Source organism: Globicephala melas, chromosome 21 (assembly GCF_963455315.2).
Source record: "Globicephala melas chromosome 21, mGloMel1.2, whole genome shotgun sequence".
Lineage (NCBI taxonomy): Eukaryota > Metazoa > Chordata > Mammalia > Artiodactyla > Delphinidae > Globicephala > Globicephala melas.
Window position 1 is genome coordinate 17,537,782 of NC_083334.1, and position 27,574 is coordinate 17,565,355.

At 38.9% G+C, this 27,574-nt stretch overlaps 1 protein-coding gene across 3 annotated transcripts in view; it reads right to left on the bottom strand.

Moving 5' to 3' along the window:
• ZDHHC2 (zinc finger DHHC-type palmitoyltransferase 2) overlaps window positions 1–27,574 on the bottom strand; it is a 64,832-nt gene that overhangs the window by 26,146 nt on the left and 11,112 nt on the right. For 2 of the 3 annotated variants that reach the window (XM_030831950.3, XM_030831901.3), the window contains exons 2-4: window positions 10,255–10,281; window positions 9,055–9,149; window positions 1,899–2,019 (exon numbers count right to left, since the gene is read on the bottom strand). In XM_030831950.3, coding sequence (XP_030687810.1) covers window positions 1,899–2,019; window positions 9,055–9,149; window positions 10,255–10,281 — 243 coding nt within the window. The remainder of the gene's footprint in view (window positions 1–1,898; window positions 2,020–9,054; window positions 9,150–10,254; window positions 10,282–27,574) is intronic. The other variant, XM_060291400.2, reaches the window with a different exon arrangement.

Consider the following 27,574-nt stretch of genomic DNA (forward strand, 5'->3'; position numbering starts at 1 on the left):
GCACAGGACAAACAAGTGAGATGAGGAGACTTAATACCTGCCTCACTACACCCCACACCCAAGTCCGTATATGGTTGACTTTGTTCTCTGTGTACAGCAGTCAGTATATAGGCAGCTAGTATTTTTCTCTTTTAGGTTTGGAGGAAGGACTGTGGATTGAGAATGAATGGGAAAACCCCAAATTATATTGCCATCTACTTTCTTCAGTTCTCTTAAGATGTATAAAGTGTATGAACATCAGCTGAGCCTTTCAGTTGCTTTAGTCCATGGCCTTTCGCAGGGTGAAGAAGGAAGTTATCCAAACGACCCAAGGGTCTTGGCTGGGGATGGGGTAAGAAGGACCCTGCTCACATTCCTGCCTTGGGGGTACTGTGGCTGCTTCACTGGACGTCCTTTCTGCATCATGATTACCTTTACGTTCCACATGTTCCAGAAGGAGAGCAATCACACCAGCATTATAATCTATTATACTTTCTGTAATTTGAGTCAGTGACTCTAGTCAGTTAATATTGATTTTAGCATGCATCCAGAATTTTTGCACTAAAAATAGAAAGACTGTATCAGGAAGTTCAGATTCTGTCCCAGACTGTCACAAATACTGAGAAACAAGTTCATCCCAGGAGATAGGCACACAATACAAGAGATGACAGCCTTACCAGTACATAACCCACACAAGAAGATAACTTACAAATCCAAAGGGTAGTTGTTATTAATGAATAGTAACACTCTATCCTGGTATGACTTACACTTCCCTCCTTGGTCTTAATGTGGTGTAGCAAGGGGTCTAGTAGAAAAAGCACTTCACTAGGAATGAGGAGACGAGATTTTTGCACCTGATACTGTCACCGCCATTAACTAGTTTTGGCAACTTGTGTAGTAACTTATTTTTAGGGGGCTTAAATTTCCTCAATATTAGTTTAGGCTTATGCAGAGTAAATATATGTAAACATACATAAGCACATCGCTCTCTTTATGGGATAGAACCAGTGGCATAATATTAAATCAGGGAATGACCACTTGCTCATTGAGAAACAGTAAAAGCAACAGGAAAAAATCAAGTGTGAAGCTTAGCGTTATATTCAATTATGACTCTAAAGTGAGTCAGAAACAAATATAAATAATATAAAAATATTAACGAGGTATTTTACAGTCCTTTTTTCATACCAAGTCTTGGAAACTAGTTGTGTGTTCTACACTTAAAGCACATCTCAATTTGGACTAGCCACGTTTTAAGTGCTCAACAACCACATGGGGCTAGTGGGCACTGAAAGGGACAGGATACGTCTAAAGTCACAGAGTTTCTTTCTGGGTGAGCCTTTGTGGGCAAGTACCAGCAGTCCATGTGTGTCAGTTTTTAAGACAATTCTTTAATTAGATAGCTGTTAAATTACCTTAAAAATCTTAGTCCAAGTAAATGAGATTTATTGAGTTGCTTTTGTAAAAAAAAAAAAAAAATACCATAAATTTTAAAGATAAAGAAATTTTATCAATACCCGAATTAAGTTTTGTATAATTTACATACTAAGTTTTAAATTTATGTAAAATTATCAATGTTATGTTCATAACAGATACTGCTCTTTTGAATTAAATAAGAATAGGAATTAAAACTTTAAAAATGAACGCAACTACAAATCAAGTTTCAGCAGTTCTAACATCTTCACTGAGTCACAGCTAGGAAGGCAGGATAGAAGTCAAGTCAGTTCAGACTTGGTTGAGATCTCTGTGCCATAGCATTACTCCTGTTTCCATTCTGTTTTATGGGACTGTACAGGAGAGATTTAATAATAATCCAAGCTGAAGCACAATGTGTTTCAATGAGTGCTTGACAGTTTCAAGTATAGATATGCTTTCTAACCATCACCACACCCCATCCTGCCAAAGCACTCGTTATCCTCTACCTCCAGACATGGTCCTGGTGTAGATGGGAAGGTCTCTGGCTGCTCGCCTAAGAACTTCCTGGTGGGCTTCTCCTCTTGGCTCTCTCTCTAGCAATTCTTTTTCTGCATAAGAGAGATGGAACTGTGGAAGAAAGTTAAATTTTAATCAGTGTTCTCAAAGAAATGATAACATATTTATCTACTATACCCAAAAAGAGGTATTTATAAAATATTAACAGTATATAGCATATAAATTCAGAGAGGTAATAGATTTAAAATCTGGGCAAGTCTGTTAATCTCATGGATCACTAGTTTATAAATCTAAAAAAAGGGAAGAATAATAATAATACCTACTTCCTCAGATGTTTGTGAAACTCAAGAGAAATAAGGTATGTAAAAGTGCTTTGTAAACTGTAGAGTTCTATCCAAATATTAGTTACATTAATAGATGAAATGGCAAAATAAACAAATTTGGTTCAATGGATGCATTTTTCAATTGGTTATAATTAAAAACAAAAATAGAAACAAATACATCAAGCATGTATTCTCATCTAAGTGAGTTTTAACTTAGGGATAATCATTACATGAATTCTCTAGCCCTCAGAAGAACTAGTCATTGATTTTACTTCTTATACTGCCAATTGGACCCAATCAATTTAAAAAAATACTTATTTGAGAAAAATGAAAATTTGTTTGGGCTCCAACTTGATAATCACAAAAATATGGTTTTAAAAGTCTATTTGAACTCCTATAAATGTACTCCAGGAGACATGTACAAGGGTATTCACAGCACCATTGTTTAAAATGTAAAAAACTAACCACAACCCAAATGTCCATCAAAAGGGGAACAGATAAACTAGAGTATGATCTATCCAAATAATGGAATCCTATACGGCACTTAACATTTAATGAACTACAGCTGTGTACAACCAAGACTCTCAACCTATTGATGAACAGATATATAAAATAAACTACTATATATTATTATGGTTAGGGATATGTATATATGATAAAATTATTTAAAAACAAGGAAATGATTAACACAAAATTCAGGATAGCTGTTACTTCTTGAGAAATGCAGGGAAATACAACATAGAAGTACACAGAAGATACTTCAAATATAAATAATGCTTCTATTTGGTTGGGTGACTGTTTAGGTGTTTTCATTTTATTATTCTTTAAACTGTGCCTTATATATGGTTTTTGAATGTAAGACATATTTTACAATTTTTTTAAAGTTTTTAAAAAGTGATTTAAGTATGTCAATGAAGGAAAGAAAAACAATTTGATGAAAATGAGGTCATGACATTTGAACCTAAATCATTATCTTCAGAGAAATAAAAATTAAAAATCTTTGTTTAGAGGTTGATAATTCTACTGAGGTTATTTTAAAATTAGAAACAAATCTTCAGGGCTTCCCTGATGGCGTAGTGGTTAAGAATCCGCCTGCCAATGCAGGGGACACAGGTTTGAGCCCTGGTCCGGGAAGATCCCACATGCCGCAGAGCAACTAAGCCCATGAGCCACAACTACTGAGCCTGTGCTCTAGAGCCCGTGAGCCACAACTACTGAGCCCACGTGCCACAACTACTGAAGCCAGCGTGCCTAGAGCCCGTGCTCCATAACAAGAGAAGCCACCACAATGAGAAGCCCGCGCACAGCAACGAAGAGTAGCCCCCGCTCACCACAACTAGAGAAAGCCCGTGCGCAGCAACGAAGACCCTACACAGCCCAAAATAAAAACAAATAAATTAAAAAAAAAAAAAAGAAACAAATCTTCAGCTTCCAAATGTAAATAATTTTAAGGTACCCTAATATTCACAAATGCATGATTTTTAATGTAGTTGTAGAATTTCAGACTCATTAAGGTAAAGAAAATAAAAATAAGTTTTCTCTAAGTAGAAATTTACATAATGTGAATGATTCTAAATTAGTATATCAAATTTACTTACATTAAATTAGTAGGTATGTTACAGTTAGGCCCCTTAAGAGTTTGTGAAAGATATTTGAAAAAAAGTATTCTCCACATTAAATATTCCTCCTGCAAGATGCTCACAGCATTTGCTTACTATTAATTAATTTCACAGTGTTTCAAATTACACTTTAACCAGTCCTTTTTCAAATGAATATGAATAACAAATAAATGAAGGCCACATTTATAAAGCCTTGGTGTATTCGTTCTATCAGACACTCTTCACTCGCCTGCTACCTTAAATCTCAGTTTATAAAACAAAATATATTTACACAATTTTCCGGATTGAATGACTATATAAATGACAGCAGTGAGTAGCAGTGAGCAGTGTTGAGTCTCAAACTCAGAATAAAAGGACCTTGCAGCCTGATCCTAGAAGGCTGCGGCAGGAGTAGCAGCAGATTAAATACCTTAGAGTCAAAGAAAAGTTTGGGAACCACATTTCCAACAGGTGGAAAACTATCTCCCAATTGGATCGTGGATTCCTAGAATCTATTCCATTGTTTTCAGAGTTACTCTGAAAAAGCAGTTCACTGGGAAGCAGAGGCAATGAGAAAGCCGTCACCGTTCAGGTCTCACTAACAGAATTAAAGACCTAACAAAGAAAAATTCAAATTGCTTATTGACCCATCATATGCAATCATACTGGTTTATCAGAGGATCTGCCAGATTTTCTTTCTTACTTAAACATACTAGGTTGGGCACCATGCACCTGTTGATGACACTACTTTAAAATTTGAAACATGCTATTATTCATTGTTTTTTAAAAAAGAAAACACTGACAAACAGGTAAGTGTACTAATGGTCTTTATAGAACTGTTTATCTTGTTTGGAAATATTTGAGTGGTAGAAAATGTATAACATCAAATGATGATGTAATTCTGTAGTAGTCAAGAAAAGGCAGGGTTGATCTAGAGAAAGTATCTATGAACTTTGTACATGTTGATTCCTCTGCCTAGAACATTATTCCTTACACTTTCTGGATGGCTCCTTCTCAATTTGCAGGTTTCATCTTAAATGTCATCTTCTCAAAGAACTTCCACGATTCCCTTACTAGGGTAGGGACCCTGATCATTCTGTCCCTTCCCCCTGCCATACTCTCCATCAGGTCCATGCATGATTTCTTTGTGCTACACACCATAATTTGAAATTACTTTGTTGGTTCATTTGTCCTTTGTCTGTCTCTTCCACAAGCATGTAACCCCACAAGGGGATCAAGCTTAGCACAGAGTAAGCCCTCTGCTAGAACTGTGGAATGGACAAAGGAGAAAGTACCAGGAAGCCTAAGTCAGAGCACTGAAGATCAAAGCAAGAGTTATTTTGTATCCTAGTCTCTAACTTTCCATTGTCAGAACCATCAGTCCCATAATTCAGGCAGATATATCTCCCTTGCCCATTTCTAAAAGTAATTTAAAACCTAGCATTGAAAGTTAGTTTCGTAAAAGACTTAATACTCAAAAGGAATAAAACCATCGACATTTTATTACATTTTCTACAGAGTTCTGGATCCTTTTAACTTTAGAGGTAAGTTCTAGTGAGTGATGGAAATGGAAGAGTCCTTAGTATGTTTAATACTTTTATAAATAAATAAACATCACACACTGCAACCATCAGGTCCTAAAAACCAAATACATGTTGGTGGAATTGTTATTTATGTAAGATGGATGTCAAAATATCTAGTTCTATCTTGGAATGCATCAAATATGCAGTCCCCTCCCCCTCAGAACACTTTTATGTACAAACGCACATCACAGATCTGAGGAAAGATGTAGAGATCTGAAGGAATGAGAGATCTCCTGGGGTGAAAAACATAATATATCTGACCTCCAATCTTCCAGACTGCAGCAGTCCTTTGGTCAGTAATGTAAGCTGTTTTGTTTTTGTTTCAATTTTGTTTCAATTTTGACTTACAGAAAAATTGAGAAAATGGTACAAGGTTCCCATATATCCTCTCATCAACTTGCTGATATTCCTAACATCATATATTAACATGGTACATTTAGGACAATTAATGTATCAATATGGATACATTGTTATTAACCAAAGTCCACAGTTTATTCAGATTTCCTTAGTTTTCATTGAAGATCTTTTTTTCTGTTCCAGGGTCCCATCTAGGAGACCACAGTACATTTATTTTTCATGTTTCCTTACTCTTGGCTGAGACAATTTTTCAGATTTTCCTTGTTTTTGTTGAGTTTGACAATTCTGAGTAGTACTGATCAGGTATTTTGTAAGATGCTGCTCTACTGGAACTTTTCTGATGTCTATCTCATGATTAGCCCGGGGTTACGGGTTTTGGGGAGGAGGACCACAAAGGCAAAGTGCCCTTCTCACCACGTCATATCAAGGGAACATACTATCAGTGTGACTTAGCACTGCTGATGTTGGCTTTAATCACCTGGTTGAGGGAGTGTTTTTCAGGTTTCTCCGCTGTAAGGTGACTCATTACTTCCCTGTCTTCACCCTGTACTCTTTGGAAGGAAGTCACCACATGCAGCCCACATTTAAGGAGTGGAGCTTTATTCCCCTCCTTGAGGGCAGAGTATGTACATAAATTATTCAGAATTCTTCTGTAAAAGAGATTTCTCTTTTCTCCCCATTTATTTATTCATTCAATCATTTCTTTGTATCGGTAGACTCAAAGATATTTATCATACTCTGAGTTATACTTTATACTTTATTTATACTTTATTTAGTTATACTTTATTTATACTCTGAGTTATACATGAACACTATTTTATTTATTTTCCTGCTGAAATTGTTCCGGCTTTGGTCACTGGGACATTTTCAACTGGATCCTATGTCCCTTTGATATACCACCGTCAATACATTTTATTTTATTTTTTGGAGTACCTTTTACTTTTTGGCATAAGACGCTCCAGGCTCATTTTCAAAATATCCTGCCCTAGTTCTAGAATCAGCCATTTCTCCAAGGAGCCCTTCTTCCTTTCCTTAGAGAATGATACTTGAAACCAACAGCTGGGATCAAACACAGTTTTCAGATTAAAGGAGAGTATAATTTTAAAAGGGTGCACAAATTAAGAAAGAACCCAGAATCCAATAATAAACAGAAAACTCAAAGAACTGTATTTCCTTTTTTGCTAGTTGTTTTTGACTTAGGACAAAAATTAAAATATAACCTCACTAGTATCTAAAATGTCCAAATTAAAACGGAGAACTTTTTTTGCCTATTAAATTCACAACAGCTTTCTTAAGAACAGCATGCAGCGCCAAGGTTCTGATAAAAACTGGTGGCTTTGGAAACTGCTGTAATTATTCTGGGAAACAATCTGGAAAGTGACTTAAGTTTCCTTCGTCTAGTAATTCAACTTCTGAGAACTTATATTAAGAAAAATAACCCAAAATAGGGGTAAAGCTCTATGAACAAACACTTTAACAACGCTGTTTATAACATGAAAAGTTGGGGTCGGACTAAAAATCCAGTGTTTCAGTGAGAATATCATGTTGTTATTAAAAATGACAATAAAACAAGGAAGAACTATTACATGAAAAAAATTGGAATATGTGTGCTCTGAATACCACTAGGAAAAATAACCACAAAGAAATTCAGAATGTAAACTGGCTGAATTAGTGTGGGGGGATTTTTGTTTTTTCTTTTTCTTTCTGCCTACTCTTCGTTTTCAAAATATAATTTCGTATGGTTATATTACTTTAATATCGGGAAAAAATGTTATGAATTGAAAAATTATATTCTCTGAACAGTGACAAGAAAATATTTACATTATTTTCTTATATTATCTCTTCTCCTACTTTTTTAGTCCCAGTTGAAGTGCCAAGGGTCCAAAAATGAGTAAAACATAGTCCTCTGCTTCAAGGACATTTAACCAGGATCAAATACCCAGAAACGGGCTTCCCTGGTGGCGCAGTGGTTGAGAGTCCGCCTGCCGATGCAGGGGACACGGGTTCGTGCCCCGGTCCAGGAGGATCCCACATGCCGTGAAGCTGCTGGGCCTGTGAACCATGGCCGCTGAGCCTGCGCATCCGGAGCCTGTGTTCCGCAACGGGAGAGGCCACAACAGTGAGAAGCCCACATACCGCAAAAAAAAAAAAAAAAAAACACCAGGAAACAAAAAGTTCCCCAGAATGATCTTTTCAAAATGCATATTTGAACATATAACTCTATTTAAAACCTTCTGTAGCTGAAACTGCTAGTTGTCCTCCAATATCTACTCCTTCTAACGTGGTTAACATGGCCATTGAGAATAAAGACTAAATTTCTAGTCTTCTGTGCAATTAAATGTTCTAAATGTAAGTGGAAATGGCATCAGCAACTTCCAGAAAGTCCTTAAAGAGAAGGACATTTACTTCTACTCTTCTTTTCTACTTTCTCTGGCCTGCTGTCTGGAATGTAGACATGATGGCTGGAAATGAAGCAGCCATTTTAGGCCTAGAGGTAATGTTGGGAACGGAGGCTATACATGTCAGAGCAACAGGATAGGAGCCTGGGTACCTGACAGCTGTAGACTAGCTACACTTTGAAAGTAGAGAAGATTGGGCTTCCCTGGTGACACAGTGGTTAAGAATCCACCTGCCAATGCAGAGGACACGGGTTCAAGCCCTGGTCCGGGAAGATCCCACATGCTGCGGAGCAACTAAGCCCGTGTGCCACAACTACTGAGCCCATGTGCCACAACTACTGAAGCCCGCGCACCTAGCGCCTGTGATCTGCAACAAGAGAAGCCACCACACTGAGACGCCCATGCACGGCCCTCACTCGCCGCAACTAGAGAAAGACTGCACACAGCAACGAAGACCCAATGCAGCCAAAAATAAAGTAATTAATTAATTTTAAAAAAAAGTAGAGAAGATTAGTTAAGTCGTTGATTTGTTGTTATTGTTTCTGGTGGCTGACAGCCAACTAATGCACCGTTAGTATGACAATTATAATAGAAATATGTCTACCTTCAGCTCTATCTTTTTATCTATCTAACCATCCATCCATCCTTCTGCCTCACTGTAAAGTAGAAATGGAACGTATAACATATTTAATATTGTAAATATAATACTCATCCAGTGCAAAAATAATATTTATCAAGTGAAAATTCAAGTATTTAATTAACACATTAATATAAAAATCACTACACTAAGTTTGCAACATTAATAAAGACATAAAACTCATTCTTCAGACATCAGTATTACAGACTTCCATCTTTAGGACATAACTATACTAATATTTTAACTTACTTCTTTTGAAGGATTCATTGGTAATGTAAAGATAGTTTTCCAATACGACCAGACAAACATTGCAAAAAGTAGATGATACGCAATCAGGCACACAACTAAAATGAGAGAAACAAAATTATCACTTTAATATGCAAGTACATGCTAAAATCACGGTAGTCACAAAAGATGTGCTTGCTCTAAAATAACCAAATTATTTAATTATTTAATTACTTACTATCCCATGATTAGAACCCTCCCATCTGTAGACAAGCCCATCTATCAGCAAAACGGCTACGGGGACCTCTCCTAAGTTGTAAAAATAAGGCAGTTATGCCTGCAACTTTAAATAATAAACAAAGTGTTAAACGAATGTTAAAACATTCAGGCTGTAAGAACTTTGCTTCACTAACAAAGAATAGCAAAAGCAGTTCCTGCTTGAGCTGTTTGCCTATTTTGCTCAGCTCGAGTCAAATCTGGTGGTCCTGTTTCAAGGACAGTAGTTTGAAACAGATCTTCTGAACAAAGAGAGATTTCCTCCAAGGACAGTTCAAGTTTCTTACTGATCACATGGGACAATTGTTAACAAAAGCATTCTGAATATTTTTTTAAGGTAGTATACATAAACACACTTTGTGTGGTATTTTAGTCTTGAAGTCTTATGCAAAGCTGAAATATTAATTTTGTACACAGTGATAATGATTAATTCTGGATAATACATTAATATATAACTTACTTGTGTAAGATACAGTTGAATAAAATATGCTAATTTAAAATATAGCATGTTTGGTATTTTTAAACCTTAACAGCCATTTTAGCTTTTTAAAAGCAGCTGATATTCCTATTATAGAACCATAAAAACATTCAGTTACCTCATAAGGCACTTAAATCGATGTGAGATGACTAGACCCAATGATATTTTTCATGAATTATCTAGGTGACTCAGGTATGGGGTCAGACTCTGAGTTGAAACAGGAGATTGTTGATATTCCTGTTATCTTGGAGCCATAAGAACCTGGCACAGTGACTGCCATTTCAGGGTTAAGTTCTCTGCCAAGCGTCTGAGAGAATTCAGTCTGGGGACTGAGAGAATGAGACGCCTTTAACCCATCCTGACTCCAACATTCTCCAAGTATGACTTACTCCAACCAAATCAAAATGAATGCTATTTGTTTTTGCCAACGATTTTTAAAATTTTAGACTGAAGGCAGTGATATATCTTACCTTGTTCTCCAATATTTTCCATGGACACTATAGAAATAAATAGAGAAAAGAGACAGGCAATAGGTTATAAGAAGCTTATGGCAAACAGAGGGCCTGACGGAGACAGAAGACGCTTGAGTAGGTTAATAATGTGGCTCCGTTTCAAGCCAACGTTCTTTAAATATTTGTTCAACGTTGTTTCGAGGAGGGATGAGCACTACGGGAGACAGGTGGGGAGGGAAGGCGGGTGGCCGCCCTCCACCAGGCCCCCGGCTGGCGCTCCAGCCCTGGCTGCCACGCAGAAAACTAACCCCGCCAAGCGTGGCCCTGGCGGGTCTCACTCCTTTATCGATAGGTTTCTCGGGTTTCCTTCCAACTACAGAGTTCGGATGAAAGCTCTCCAGCTCATCACATTGCCAGTGACACTGATTGCTCTTTATAAGTTGGCAACCATCGAGCTAGCTTTCCAGAAGGAAAAAAATGTGTCCACGGCATACAGTTCTCTTGCCGTATTTCTGAAAGGATGAATTCTTACGCCCGATGACTAACTGCTTCCTACTGTACAACAAGGGGCCCAGACCACGTGCCCGAGAAACTGCCATCCCTGAAGGGCTGCTGTAAATATCGCAAGGTGGCAGGTAGACTGAGGACAGGGACCACAGAGCTCAAACAAGCTGGGACAAAAAGCCCCACTCCGGCAGTTTTCTTGCCTTCTGTTTGTCTACTTGTTTTGTTTCCCATGTGGTGGTCATCCTCCATTTGTACTAAAGTCTTCAGGAAGCTCTGGCCTATCTCAGTTGTAGCAAGGGAAGATTTGACTTTATTTACGTAGTTTTGTTCCTCCTTGGCTATTTAAAGGGGTACAGTATTCTGGGCCTTTGTCCTGGAGTATATTTTCATTGCCTTAAGAAGCACTGAAATCAGAGGGTAATGTTGTGAGAGATTTTTAAGATTACCTGATCCAATCAACCTCCTTCACAGGAGAGCTACCGTTTAGCCATTTCTAGAGTGAGCAGGAGACACCGTTTTGGAGAGCAACATACTCCCTTCCTGGATTGCTCTTAAGAATGACTGTACGATCAGACGGTGCCGAAATGAGCCTCTCGTGGCTTCTACCTATGGAATCTAGGCTTCCAATCTGTAGCAATAAACAGAAAATCTAAACGGCAGACCTTCATGTGTTCTCTTTTAACCTAAAAAATAGATGATTTCGGGCTTCCCTGGTGGCGCAGCGGTTGAGAGTCCACCTGCCGATGCAGGGGACACGGGTTCGTGCCCCGGTCTGGGAAGATCCCACATGCCGCGGAGCGGCTGGGCCCGTGAGCCATGGCCGCTGAGCCTGCGCGTCCGGAGCCTGTGCTCCGCAATGGGAGAGGCCACAGCAGTGAGAGGCCCGTGTACCAAAAAATAGATGATTTCCAGATTTCTCACCAACCTTGATGCGGCTCCTTTAAACATTTCCTGGTCTCTCAATTTCCTTTTACCTTTCTGATCCTCATGATGGGACAGGCAGAGACAGGTGATCTTTGACTTACAAATGGCCTGTTCCACAAGTGTGCTTGTCCACCAGAGGCGAGAGTCATAGGGCACTTTCTCATAGAATACGTGAAGACGTTAATGTGAGGCCAGAGGAAGGACCAACCTGGCTTTTCTGTCTGACCTCCACCTCTCCCTTCATGCATTTCTCTCCAGGCTCTGACTTCCCTGTCTTCAAAGTGCTCCAAAACTGACTACAGCTCTTCCCTGGATCAACATTTCTCCTCCTTCAGCTAATCTAATGAAATGCAAAAGCACTTTTAATTCATTCGTGCATTTATATAGGAATGACCCTTAATGATCATTTCAGAGGTGCTGGTGTTTTAAAGAAAATGTATTTGCTAACCCATGACTCTAGCTGTCAGAACTGAAACAGTAAAACAAAATGACATTAAAAAAAGAAAAAGTACAGTTAGTACGAGGTGAGAAGTTTTTTGCCCTGGACCATTATTATATTGACAGGATATGCATTCAAAGACATCTTTTAAAAAGCTATTTCTGCCCCTCACAGTTTGTTTTTCTCTTAATGTACTTCAAAATTCACAGACCTTCCTTTTTTTCCATTTAAACAAGTTACTCATGGATGCATGCTTATGGTAAATAATTCTGATAACATTTATAGAGTTAAATGTGAAGGTCCAAAAAGGCTGTATCAATTACACTCCCCCAAATTGTGAACCTATCCAATTTCCTATGAATGTAAAATGCCTTTAATTTTTGTCAACATTTTAGGCCAAAATAAAAAATCACTGTTTTAGTATTCATTTCTCTGATTACTAGTGAACTTTAAAAAATTTTTATTAAAAAGTAAAATGATTGGCTTTTCCGACCTCTTCTGATTAAATTACCACTTTCCCATTGGTCTACTTCTCTTTTACTTATTGACAGCCTTTTATATAGTACTCTGGGAAGTAATCCCATATTTGTTACATATGTTCCAAATAAAGTTGTGTATAACTACTTTCAATGACTTAATAGGTTAGGGGCTTCCTTGGCGGTCCAGTGGTTAAGATTCCACACTTCCAACGCAGGGGGCGCAGGTTAGTTCCCTGGTTGGGGAACTAAGATCCCACATGCGGCATGCCGCAGCAAAAAAAAAGACAATAAATACTAGCAAAATCTTACGGTTTATCCCTGATTAAACAGCAGTATCAAAACTTTCAAACTGACCTATTTCACTAACAGATATATGGACTATACTTGGTTTTGCTTTATGATCTTGAGGAAATTAATGTTCTTTCAACCATGTTTACCTGTTTAGTGGGTCAATGGTTCACCTTGTAATTTTCAATTTAGGGGAAGAGTTGTCAATTTCAACATTTCCTTTCTCAGACAAAACCACATAGAATACAATGTTATTTTCTATTTTGTTCATAAATGACTGTTGAAGAAAAGGTTATAATTTAGCCACATATGTTATATGTATATAAAGATAATATATGGGAAATACAGACTCATTTTTGGAAAAAATAGATGGTAAGTCAAAAATAGATGGTAAGTCAAATGTAATTTGACTACTTACATCAACACGAGAATTAAATAGCAATACTGATCATATTTATGACAGATCTTCCCAAGATCTACTGGGTTTTAATGTGAATTTTGAGTTTTATTCAGTATTATTTAATTTTATTATTTCACAGAATTTCAGTTTGGTCTATTTAAAAATTATGCTGATACTTATTCTCCAACTACACACACACAGAAATTTCAAATCTTTTATAACCATCTTTAACGTATTTTGTAAAAATGACTTTTGACGTAATTTAATATAGTTATTTCTATTTTTATTAAAAGAAAATGGAGGCAGATGAGCTTTACTCCAAGTCACAATGAGTAGCACATTAGTTAATTCTATCTGAGAAATTCTTTTATTTTCAATTTTAAAGTTTTACGCATGTGCCAAAAATATTATGATTTGGGCTCTGTTGGATCTTATTAAAATTAGTTCCTTATTAAAGTACAATAACTGGCATAGAGCATCTGCCCCATAAATGTTTACTGAATAAAGACAGAAACGGCGCAGTGGTTAAGAATCTGCCTACCAGTGCAGAGGACGCAGGTTCGAGCCCTGGTCTAGGAAGATCCCACATGCTGCAGAGCAACTAAGCCTGTGCCCCACAACTACTGAGTCTGCACTTTAGAGCCTGCGAGCTACAACTACTGAAGCTCGCGCGTAGAGCCTGTGCCACTGCAATGAGAAGCCTGTGCACCACAACGAAGAGTAGCCCACGCACCACAATGAAGAGTAGCCCCTGCTCTCTGCAACTAGAGAAAAGTCCACGCGTAGCAAAGAAGACCCAGTGCAGCCAAAAATAAATAAAACAAATAAATTTACTTAAAAAAAAAGACAAACAGAAGAAAACACCATTAATTTGAATCATAAAAGTGGAATCCCAAAGCACACCTATGAGAAATGTTAATTCTTTCTTCTGTTGACTTGAAAATTTCAAGAACAAACTTTTACCTGTCATCTTAGCACACTGTAGAAACTCAACTAGTAATCTGCAAAACCAAGAGTAATCTTATCTGTACTGCCTGCTAGCATACAGCCCCAGAAGTGAAGACAATACCTCATTACACAAAGGAGACAGAGACGACCAAGTGGTTCATGATCCTCTAAAAATTAAAAGCTTGAAGAAGACACTGGCTTCAACTTGGCTTCAAGCAACTTTAAAAGAAGACAGAAAGGTTTTATACGTTTACAGGGTTTTTCCCTCCTAATTTTGGCTCTTCCTTAGTATTTTACTTTTTAATAGTTCAGTTTGTCAAAGTGAAGAAGAATCTTACTAAGCACAACCAAACTAAAGAGCAAAGGCTCTGGATAAAGACCGGCAAAGCTCCATCCCATTTCTGCCACTTGCTGGTTTACACAGTGATTGTACATATTCCATCATGAAGTGAGGGTAGTAATAACAACAGCAATATCATCACAGCTGTTGTGGAATTAAAAGAGGTAATACATGTACTGTACCTAACATAGTACCTGGCACACAGTAAGCCCCCCAAATATACAAGCAATTATAATACATGATATTTAATTTTGCAAACACTAACTGTAATAGATAACATATAGGAAAGGGGACTACAAATTACAAAGAGACAAGTAGTATTTGTACAGATCTCTGAAAGACATCAATGCAAAATTCTGACTAAAAATAGACTTTGCAAAGTGAAAAATAAAAGGTGAAAAATAACTTAGATCTCCATATCTTGCCTTTTTATATAGATGTGTCATTCCAGAAACGTGATAAATAAAAATGGTGGTACTCATCCTTACACAGGTAATGATGAGACATAAAGACTTCATTCCTGATGTGGCAGTCAGTCCATGTGAGAACTTCACTAAAAGTGAGAAGATCTATTTTGGATGTGACACAATCTGTTCAACTTAATGAATAAGAACAATGACTTTTTTTTTTAAAGGCCTAAATCTTATATTCATTCCAAAAAAGTTAGATGCAATTTACTCTTGAGAATAAGAGCACTGCTGTTGTTACACTAAAATATTTACCGTTCATACATATGGTGACCATCTAAATACATACAATGGTAACACCATGGGTCAAGATTCTAATTTTCATTTCAAAAACTTAACTGCCTAATTTTATCTTGGATTAGCCTAATTTCTTTCCAGTTCCATAGCCTACAATGATAATATGTTGCTTTAGAGATCTCTAACTTTCAATCTACCTGCAGGACTTAACATTCCTCCCAGATTAAGTGCAGTACAACTAGGCAACAAGAACTCTGCCTTGTTGAAAGATCCTGAAGAACTGAAGTACTTTCTTGGCACTGGTGGTCTATTGGAAGAGAGAAAGTGGGAATGATAAATTATTACCAGTGTTTGCAAGAATGTTCCTTTTGCCAAGAGGAAAATGAAGGCCTTTAAGAATTACATCTTGGGGGGGGTTCCCTGGTGGCGCAGTGGTTGAGAGTTCGCCTGCCGATGCAGAGGACGCGGGTTCATGCCCCGGTCTGGGAGGATCCCACATGCCGCGGAGCAGCTGGGCCCGTGAGCCATGGCCGCTGAGCCTGCGCGTCCGGAGCCTGTGCTCCGCGGCGGGAGAGGCCACAGCGGTGAGAGGCCCGCGTACCAGGAAAAAAAAAAAGAATTACATCTTGGAATCTGGCACTGTCAATATAACTGCAAGACTGGTAGGTTGGGGGGCCAGTTGTGTTTTCTGGCCACCCTTTCTGCTAACCCTCCTCCTCCCTCATGAGTCATTTTTCTAAGAAACAGAGTGGGGCATTAGAGAAAAGGCTGACTGGTCAGCCATCAGTTTAGAATTGATGCATGATACTTTTGTTGTAGTATTGATCTTTAAGAAACTCTTGTGTAAAAATAAAACAGGTAAAACCAAAGTTGAAGAGTCAGACTGTCAGCCAAAGTAGAAACCTCTAATATACAAAAGGGTGAAAAACTGCTTCTTATTCCAAACCTGACTTGAGTAAACATCCTTAAAAATGCATACAAAAAAAATTAAAGGCATACCTCACTTATCTCTTCCACATGAATTATCAAGCAGTCATTTAATCCAGGGGTCAGTAAACTACAGTCCTCAATCCAAATATAGCCAGCCACCTGCTTCAGTAAATAAAGTTTTTTGGAGCAGAGACACACGCACTCATTTACATGGCTATTTCTGTGCTACAATGGAGAGTTGGGTAGTTGTGACAGGAAGAGTATTATGGCCTGCAGAGCCAAGAAAATTTACCATCTGGCCTTCTTATAGAGAATGCTTTTCAACCCCTGTATAAATATAGTTCGCCAGAGAAACAGAACCAATAGGGTGTGTGTGTGTGTGTGTGTGTGTGTGTGTGTGTCTGTGTGTGTGTGTGTGTGTGTGTGTGTGTGTGTGTGTAGAGAGAGAGAGGGAGGCCAGAGGAGGGAGGAGGGAAGGAGACAGAGAGGGTAGAGCATGAATGAATATGAATTTTAAGGGCTGGCTCACAGGGTTATGGGGGCTGACAAGTCCAAACTCTACAGAGCAGGCTGGCAAGCTGGAGAGCCAGGAAAGGGTTAATGCTGCAGTCTTGGGTCTGAAGGCAGACTAGAGGCAGAGATGCTTCCTCCTCAGGAGACCTCAGTCTTTGCTCTTAAGGCCTTCAACTGATTGGATGAGGCCCATCTACATTATGAAAAGTAAGCTGCTTTACTCACAGTCCACTGATTTAAATGTTTATCACATCTAAAAAAAATGCCTTCACAGCAACAGCTAGACTGGTGTTTAACCAAACAACTAGCCACCACAGCCTAGCCTAGTTGACACATAAAATTAATCATCATTGGGGCTTCCCTGGTGGTGCAGTGGTTGAGAGTCCACCTGCTGATGCAGGGGACACAAGTTCGTGCCCCGGTCCGGGAAGATCCCACATGCCGCGGAGCGGCTGGGCCCGTGAGCCATGGTCGCTGAGCCTGCGCGTCCGGAGCCTGTGCTCTGCAACGGGAGAGGCCACAACAGTGAGAGGCCCGCGTATCGCAAAAAAAAATAAAATAAAATAAAAAAATTAATCATCACACCTTGCATCTAGAATCTAATTTTATTCTAGAAACAGTTTACTAAGAAGACATGTGTTGATCTTCTAAGTTCTGAAGCCAAGTTCATTATTTATTGTAAATTTAAAAATTGGAATTATAGCCAGCAAAGTAACTACATAAACTAACTTTATGTACCTGCTAGAGGGAAAACAATAATGAAATCCTTTGTCATACTCTAAAAGTTTGACTGCAAATAATCCTATTCAAATTAACTTTATATATACACCCATATGATTCCCTAAGGATGCTATCCAACCCTATTTTCTAAAGAGCTCTAAAAATATTAGAGCCGATTTAGTCTAGATTGATTTAAATTCAATCTTGATTAAAAGCAAAGGTTCACCTCAAAGATCCTTCCAGTCCTATATTTTACCAACTGATTTTTTAAAATTTTGCTTTGGTGATTATACAATTGAGAGTTTGCTGTCAAAAATGTTATCTATTGATAAGTAGCAGGCTACCACTGTTAGTCAGTAACTTGAATCTAGTTCAACTTTCAGTCCTAAGTACATCCAAAATCCAAAACTTCAGATACTAAAACAAGCCTTCATAGTAGGTAAAAAAAAAAAAAAGTACTTTCCCCCTTAAATTAGCAAAGAACAGTTACATAATTTTTTCCAGAACAATCTGGTTTTGGGGTGTTTTCATCACAAATGTATACTGCTGTGATTTTTTATTTCTTTTCTTAATCTGAATTTTCTTTCTCTTGCCTTCAAATTCAAACTCTGTTTTGGAAGAATAATTTACTTTTATTGCATAAACACAGTACCTTCTCTGTATAAATCCACTAGGGCAGTCTGACACAGATATACCTTAGCCCCATATATTCAGTCTGATAATGAAGAACGCCAAAAGTAAAGAATTGGTTCTAATGAATGAATCTGAAGGGTAACTTTATAGCCAAGCTCTATTTTTTTCTACTTATCTTTAACTCATTTATTGAAAAACAGTCACTGACTCTACCATAGTTACACCACTGAGGACAAAATGGTAAATGAGACTCCATCCCTCTGCTCAAAAAGCTTAGAGTTCATGGGGCCATTTTACATAGAAGTTGAAACTAACAGAAAAAACAAGGACATTAGAACAGTAAAACACTTTCAGTTAAGAAACAGAAGCCCCTCAGATTCAGAAAATTAAGATGAAAATAGGAATAGTGCTACAAATATACTTTAATATCTTCTGTCCTAACATCTCTCCTTTGACCTCAAGTCTCTAGCTGCCACCCCATTTTTCTGGCCCTTTCACAGGAAAACTTATTTTAACAATCATCCAAATGCACTGCCTCTACCCCCTAATTTCTTTTTTTTAATTAATTAAATTATTTGTTTATTTATTTATTTAGTTTTGGCTGCGTTGGGTCTTCGTTGCTGCACGCGGGATTCCTCTAGTTGCGGCGAGCGGGGGCTACTCTTCGTTGCGGTGCGCAGGCTTCTCATGGCGGTGGCTTCTCTTGTTGCGGAGCACGGGCTCCAGGCGCGTGGGCCTCAGTAGCTGTGGCTCATGGGCTCAGTAGTTGTGGCTCGCAGGCTCTAGAGCGTAGGCTCAGTAGTTGTGGTGCAGGGGCTTAGTTGCTCGGCAGCATGTGGGATCTTCCCGGACCAGGGCTCAAACCCATGTCCCCTGCATTGGCAGGTGTATTCTTAACCACTGCACCACCAGGGAAGTCCCTACCCCCTAATTTCTTGTTACTTCCTCGACCACCACCAAGTGGTTCTGCACCCCCAACATTCCACTGCTATCAGTCCTGTCAAGATCATCAATACCCTCCCTAATTCTTGGTACTCAAGTTACTCTAACAGAATTAATTACTCTCTCTTTGAAATGCTTTGTTGAACTGACAGTGAATTCTTTGGTGAAACCAGCCAGTGAAAACCCCTTGAAGCAGAATCCTTTGTCCTTTCAGCTACTTTCCAAGAAGCACTAGTTCACTTTTAATGTATTAGAGATCAAAACTGGGGCAGTAGAATACATCAAATCATTCCCATGCATACTGGTGACACCGCTGCTAGACCATTTCAGTAAGAGAAGCCACCGCAATGAGAAGCCCGCACACCGCAACGAAGAGTAGCCCCCCACTTGCTGCGACTAGAGAAAGCCCGCGTGCAGCAACAAAGACCCAATGCAGCCAAAAATAAATAAATAAATATTTTAAATAAATAAAAGTAAAAACTTGGGGTCAAAGTCATTCTACAAATAGAATCGGTGGGTTTGTAGGAACTGTTTTGTCAAGGACAGGAAAGCAGTTTCAGAACAGAAACAAAGCATAAGGGTAAGGCTTCACATTATCTGGACCCGAAAACGCATGGTTTCCAATGTGGGTTCTCACGGTTACATAAAAGCCAGACGTCACAATCCCAACCACAAACACAGGCCATGCAGTCTACATTCCTTGTCAGATCCCCATACGGCTCCTTAAATACTCATTTTGGGATAAGAAAACCATGGTCTCTTTTAAAATGTCAATTGATGTCATCTCACTAAAAACCCTTCCGTGGCTTTGCACTGAATTTACACTAAAAGTCCAATCTCCTTACTCAGGCCTCAGTGCGCCAACACACTCTGGGTCCTACCCACCTCTCCAAGATCACTTCTCATTCCTCATCCTCTTGCTCACTAAGCTGCAAACAGGCTGACCTTCCAGAACACACTAAACTTTGGTGTCTTTACCCTCTTCACCTGCTGCCACTCCTGGCTCACGCCTGATCGTCCTTCAGCTTGCAAGTGACAGGTCAGTTTCTCATAGAGGTCCTCCTGTCCAGTACCCGGCTACAATCCTTACCACCACACACTGTTTCTTTCTTAGCACTTAGCACAGTCTGTACTTGTTTTTATTTGTTTCTTTTCTATGTCCTTCACTGAGGTTTGCATCCTGGCTCTGTCCAGTTTGATGTTTTATCTCTGCCAAATTACTTATTCTCTCCTCAGTCTTATCTCAATATTTTATCTCATTGGGTTGTTTTGAGAACAAACTAGGTAATGTAAGTAAAAACACCTCGAATAGAAGTTGGCATATATGAGGAGCTCAATAAATGTTAGTTGAATATGGAGCATAAATAAATCACGAAACAGTGAAACCTTAAGAGTAGGAGTGTCCCCAAGGTTTAGTGTTAACAGTTTTATAAACAACCTGGAGAAAGAAGCACACCATGCCTTTTTAGCTTGCTGTAGTGCTACAATTTTCTGGACAGTGAAATGCCAAGGCCTCCACCGAGGCCTGTCCAGGTTCTGATAGGGTCTGGCATGCATCAGCATCTCAATGTGAGGAGTGCAGGAAATTGTGTAATTTGGGGAGAAGTAGGATTTCCCAGGTGGTCTGATGCATCCCCCCGCCTCTATCCCAGGATTTATATCTAACAAACTATACTGATCTAAACTAGATGTTTTGTGTGCTAGAAATTATCAAACAACCATGGAAAAATGGTCAGGGAGACCTTCTCCAGAAGAATGGCACAATGCAACACCAAAGAAAAAAAATGAATGGCAGTAAACCAGTCAATATAAACCAAGACATAGGAAGAAGAGGAACCTTAAGAACAGGTTATGATGTCCATTGACAGAGGAATGGATAAAGAAGATGTGGTACATATATAAAACGGAATATTATGCAGCCATAAAAAAGAATGAAATAATGCCATTTGCAGCAGTATGCATGGACCTAGAGATTATCACACTAAGTGAAGTAAGTCAGACAGAGAAAGACCAGTATCATAGGATATTGCTCATGTGTGGAATCTAAAAAAACGATTCAAATGAACTTATTTACAAAACAGAGTCACAGATGTAGGAAACAAATTTATGGTTACCAGGGGGGAAAGTGGGGGGAGGGATAAATTGGGAGATTGGGATTGACATAAACACACTATTATATATAAAACAGATAACTGATAAGGACCTACTGTATAGCACAGGGAACTCTAGTCAATATTCTATAATGGCCTATATGGGAGAAGAATCTAAAAACAGAATGGATATATGTATAACTGATTCACTTTGCTGTACACCTGAAACTAACACAACACTGTAAATCAACTATACTTTAATAAAAATTAAAAAAAAAAAAGAACAGGTTATGATCCAAAAGGTTATGCAAGTCGTATGTTATCTGGGTGGTCAGGCCTCCAAATCAGCCATCAAAAGCCTTTCTAACGCTTAACGTACCTGAAACAATATGACAAAGCTGTGAATTAACAATATTACGAAAATCAGCTACTCTGTGTCAGGGGAGGCTTTTTGGCTGTCAGATGTTCCAAACTCACCTCCTTCCACCAGGATAGACAAGACGCTGCCCTCATTCTCTTCCCCTACCTGCTGGGCTATGAGAGCTGACGTTCCTCCCACCCCAAGTCTTCAGTGATGACTCCTGTATTAGTGGGTCTGGGGAAGTACCAGACTCCGTGGCCTCTTTATCAGACAGCTATTTCCTCACAGCTCTGGAGGATACAAGTCTGAGATCAAGGTGTCGGCAGGACTGGTTTCTTCTGAGGCCTCTCTCTTTGGCTTGTGGATGAGCATCTTCTCCCCGTATCTTCACATAGCTTTCTCTCTGTATATCTTTAGAACCAAATTTCCTCTTCTTACAAGCACATCAGTCATACTGGATTAGGGTCCACCCTAATGACCTCATTTTAACTTAATTACCTCTTTAAAGGCCTTATCCCCAAATTCGGAAGTCCTGCAGGTTAAGATTTCAACCTATGAACTTGGGGGAAGACACAATTCAGCCCGAAACACTCTCTGAAATAAGCCTGCAGGTCGAGCAGGGTGAAGGCTAGGTCGGGGTGACAGGGCATCACTGGGCTGGTGGGGGCGGTCAGATGACAAGGGGCAAGAATAAACTAAAGGAAGGGAGTGTTTTGTTAAATGTTAACTCTATGCCAGGAATTGTGCTAATTTTTTTCAAATGTTTATCTCATTTAAACCTTACGACAATCTGTAAGGAAGGTATTATTATCATAATTTTAAAAGTTGGGAAAACAGTCTCCCAAAAGTAAAATAACTTTCCTAGTGTCGTTCAGTCATAACCTGTGGTGCTAGGATCTACATATTAGGTCTGTCTGACTCCAAAACTCTTTCAAGGATTCCACCTGCCCTCCCAGGATGTGTGACATCTGGCACCCCCAACTGCATATCCCTTCCAGGCTTCTTTGTCCTGGGCAGTTCCTTCTCTGGTTGCTCCCACACAGTGGCCCCTCTGTGTTTAACACCTGGGCCGCTACCTGTTACTTGTGATGAGGGATGTTTTGGAGATCAAGGTTTAAGACGTCCTCTTTTTGTCACCCTTCCTCCACCAACCAACCTAAACATAACCTGGAAACAGGTCATTTTACAAACTCTGGGCACAAAAAAATTCAAATATTTGGTTATATTTCAGTGCTGAGAGCTTGGCTTTCCTGAGTTCTCAATTCAAGAGGTGGGGAAGGAAGAGAGCTCCAGGTTCCAAGGGTAAGAGTGAGATGGTTATGCATGGAAGAAGGTTAGGAGAGGAGACTGGGACTTCCTGACCTGCCTTCTCAGTAGCAGAGGGAAAGATCATTCTTGAGGTCAGTACAGCCCAGGTACACTCCCTTACAGGAAGATCCCTCACTTGTAGAAACTGGCAATGAAGAGTGAAGGAACATACATCTGTCCTGGAAAGGGAATTTGTAATTCCTACCGCTATCAAAATTTTCCAAATTAGAAGTTCTTCTCTCTCTCTCTCTCTCCCTTCTTTAGCAGTTTGACCACATCATTGTTCTCAATACCTAAGCTCTGCTCTGCAGAAACATTTGGTGTAAACTCTGACTTTCCCAACTGAAGGCTGGGAACACACCAAATGTTTGTACTTAATCATTAGGGATGTGTGGTCTTCTGATTCAGTAGTTTTGAAAGGGGAATGAAGATTTTGTCTCACTATTATGGCCCTGAGAAAACTCACTGCCACTTTCCTCTTGGCAAAGAGAAAGACAATCCCTGACTCACTGAGTGTACTAAGCAGTACTGTTAAATGAGGGACTGATCTCAGGGCTGGTCCCTGGCTTAGTGCCCTCACTTATAAACTTACTCAATGGAATCCTATAATCCCTCTGTCTCAGTTAAAATAGAGGAGATTCCCAGTGCCAGCAAGTTGTACAGATTTCAAGGCAGGTGAGTTTATTTACCCTGTTAGACAGAATTGTACGGGTCCCCCCCCCTCTTCCACACGTGGCTACAGCTCAACTCAAGTTCCAACAATGCCTGGGTCTTTTCAACTCCAGTCCCCTTCCTTTCCAATTCCACATGCCCTTCTTTGGGTTGGCCCTGAGAGGCATGACCGACTCCTCTGAATCAGGCAGGTTGGTGTGGACAATACACCTTCAGCAAAGTTCTCCCCAGTTCCCAAATAATGCTTGTCTGCTATTGGGGGAAGGTCAAGCAGAGACTTTAAATCCTGAAAACATCCCCCTCATTAGTCAGAACCCAAATTTTAGAACTGGAAGGGTCTTAATGATTATTTTGCTCAGTGTTAACTACTCATGTTTCTTATATATGTATTTATTTATTCGTAGTAAGCAAAAATCCCACTTGTATTTTGGTTATTTCAGCGTTTAAAAATACACATATAAGATCAGATGGAAACAATTTTTGTAGTGTATTTTTTAATGTCATTAGATCAATCCCTTATTACCTGGTGTACTCAGAATTATCACAGAGGACAATACTGAGAGAATTTTTTTTTCACTACCGAACATTAGCTTTCTGATTTATTAAGTAGAAAAATCAGTGCTTCTTGTGTGCTTCTCCATGGAAACAGATAACCTTCTAAAACTATCTCCCGGGATTAGCAGCTACATGTTGAGTACCAAATGACCAGGGCACTTACAACAGAGCACATATAACATATTTAAAAATTAAACCAATATTTCTAGGTTCATGTAAATTATCTGACACTTCTATAGTACTCCAGAGAAAGGTACAAAGCTATAATTCCAACCTTTGTGTTTACGATGCTCATCAGTATAGAATTTACAGTGTCACACTTGAAGGGATGAATTAAAAGATTTAAAACAACATTAGCACCAGCAGTAATTACTGCAGTCGAGCAATGAGTCGCAGTATCTATTAAAACATGCAAAGGTATTAAACTATTCACTGACTCACCCTTCTGTACTGGGTATTGAAGGGTGAGTCAGTATTTTCTTTTATAACTTCACTGTCATATATTCATGAAGTAAACTTCTCACACACACAATCTTTCTTTGATCTCAGCGTGAATTACAGTATGCCTTGTTCCTCTTACTTGCAGCAAATCATACCCTTACTCTGTACTGTATTTACCAACAGCACTAGCACAGCCCGCCGGACAGTAATTGCAGTGATAGTACCTATATTCAGTTGCAGCAGAAGCAAATTTGACATAGTTGTAAACTGGCAGGTCACAGATGAAAGACGGGCCCTACTACTGCTTAAGGCACAGTATGAGAGTACACTAGTACACAAGTACCACCTAATTCTAACTAGATGTATTCATTAATGTAAACAGGAAGTTCTACACAATTGTGTACAGAACTAAGGCAGTCATCAATACTTGGACTGAGTCTCTTTCTCCGCTCCGTGTGTGAGTTGCATCTCATGTTTCCTACTTGTATCTCTCCACCAATTAATGTGCTGATTTTTGTTTTCTGTTCCTGAAACCACGGTCACTTACTCTAGATCTGCAGGCAAAACAAATGCCCTGATATTCATTCATGAATTGTGTTCACTGCCTGTGCTGTGTATAAGGACCTAGCTCATGATTAACACCGGGGGATACTGACGCATCCACAGACACAGGTATGTTTCCTCGACTTCTCCCCACCAGCTCATGCCACCAGCTCATGTTTACCCAGCATATGTACCATTTAAACTCACAACATGTTGCTCTTTAAAAAGATAAAATTTCCACCAGTTATCATTAGTGCTCTGGTTACCCAAAAATTGTTGTTGAATTTTAGACTACGTACAGTAGGCCAGCAGCTCTCAACATTTCTGCCTTGGCCGTACCTGATGGCCGGTGTTCTCATGAGGGACACAGTCCCTACGAATGAAAAAAGCTACTGCATGGGCAAAATGGAGTTACTCACAATTCCCTGACCACCAGCTTTCCTGCTGCACTGTGAAAGGGCAAGGTAGTTAAAAACTACTCCAGTGACATTGAATATGGACCTCACAGACACTTCCAGAGATCTTCAAGTTTAGATATGTTTACAAGGGTATATACAGGCTTCTCTGGAATCACAGTTCCATCAAAATCACCTGCTCCAAGAAAACAGCATGGCGGGCCTCAAAAATTAAACACAAAATTACCATATAATCCAACAATTCCACTTCTGGGTATATACCCAAAGAACTGAAATCAGAGACTTGAACACGTATTCGCAGACGAATATTCACAGCAGCACTATACACAATAGCCAAAAGGTGGAAACAACCAAAATGTTCACCAACAAATGAACAGATAAACAAAATGTGGTATATAATACAATGAAATATTATAGATGATTAGGAATGAAATTCTGACGCATGCTACAACATGGATAAACCTTAAAGACATATGCTTAAGTGAAATAAACAGACACAGAAAGACAAATACACGGTTCCACATATGAGATACCTAGAATAGTCAAAGTCATAGAAAGTAGAATGGTGGGTGCCAGGGGATGGGGGAAAAGGAGAATGGGGAGTTATTGCTTAATGGATGCAGAGTGTCATCTGGGGAAGATTAAAAATGGCTGGAGGTGGATGGTGGTGGTGGTTGCACAGCAGTGGGAATGTACTCAATGTCACTGAACTGCACACTTAAAACGCAGTCAAAATGGTAAATGGGTACAATGGCAAAATTTTATGCTACGTATATTTTACCACAATCAAAACATTTAAAAATCACCTGCTCCAGAGACTATTCTCAAACCACAAATTAAACTAATATTCACCTGTAGCTAAAGTTTTCTTTCTCATCTCTGGTTATTTCTACAATGAAGGATTTTTGTTGTTTGATCTTTTCAAGAAAGTAAGCTCAGAAGTGGTGAGTAAAGAAAAACAAAGCTTTGTTGAGATGCAGACGTCTAGCTAGGCATTTCCACTGAAGTGGTTCATTCATCAGTCTTCCCAGATTCTCAGGGTCTGAGATTCAGAAGAACACCTAGGCAAAATTACAAATTCCACACCTCCTGGGCCTTTTTCAGTGAATGAATGCAAAATCCAAAGACTTCAAGGGTCTTGGGTATTTTTGGATATTAACTGCATACATGTAGCCATCTCAGATTGACAGCTTCAAATTAAAGTTAAATTACGTACAGCATACTCTATTTAAGAAGGCTGGGGCAAGGAAGGGGGAGTTGAACATTTTAGAAAGTCTTTCTTTTTTGTAATCTAAAATGAGTAAAAATTTTAGCATTATAAGGGGAGATTTTAGTTAGCTGAAAACTTTTAAAATGGAATGTAGCATCTCTGGGCAATGCTGGCTAAGTCTGAGCACTTCCTGCAAATGCATTTCACTCATTTTTTTAGTGATTATTTTATACGTATATATTAGGGCAAATATTTTGCATATTCTAAATTGTTCTTAATCTTTTAACTTTTCAAATGGGTTATAAAATTAATGTTGTCATCTAAATCCTTATTATAGATGATTACATTTCAATATTCAGAAAGAAAGAAAAAAGAGGCATTTGATTATTATATTTGTGTATTAGTTCACTAGGGCTGCCATAACAAAGTACCACAGACTGGGTGCCTTAAACGACAGAAATTTGTTTTCTCACAATTGTGGAGGCCAGAAATCTGAGATCAAGATTTAGCAGGTTTGGTTTCTTCCGAGGCCTCTCTCCTTGGCTGACTTCTTGTATCTTCACATGGTCTTCCCTCTACATGGGTGTGTCCAAATTTCCTCCAATCATCTGGTATTATGACTCATTCTAATGACCTAATTTTAATTTAATTACCTCTTTAAAGGCTCTATCTCCAAATACAGTCATGTTCTGAGGTACTGGGGGTTAGGACTTCAACATATGAAATGGGGGGGAAGGGTACAACTTGGCCCATAATAATTTGAAACCATAAAAATATTACAAACTCGTTTATGAACATCTGAGTGATCAAATAATAAAAAGCTAAGCAAGTAAGTCTCTCATAAAGGATTCATGTTCTTTGAAGCTTGAAATGTCTACTGCGATCACAAAAGGCTCAATTAAAACAAGTTCAGTGGGCATCCATTCATTTAAGAAAAGTATGTCTTGAATGCTACTCTGTCAGGCATCAGGGTTA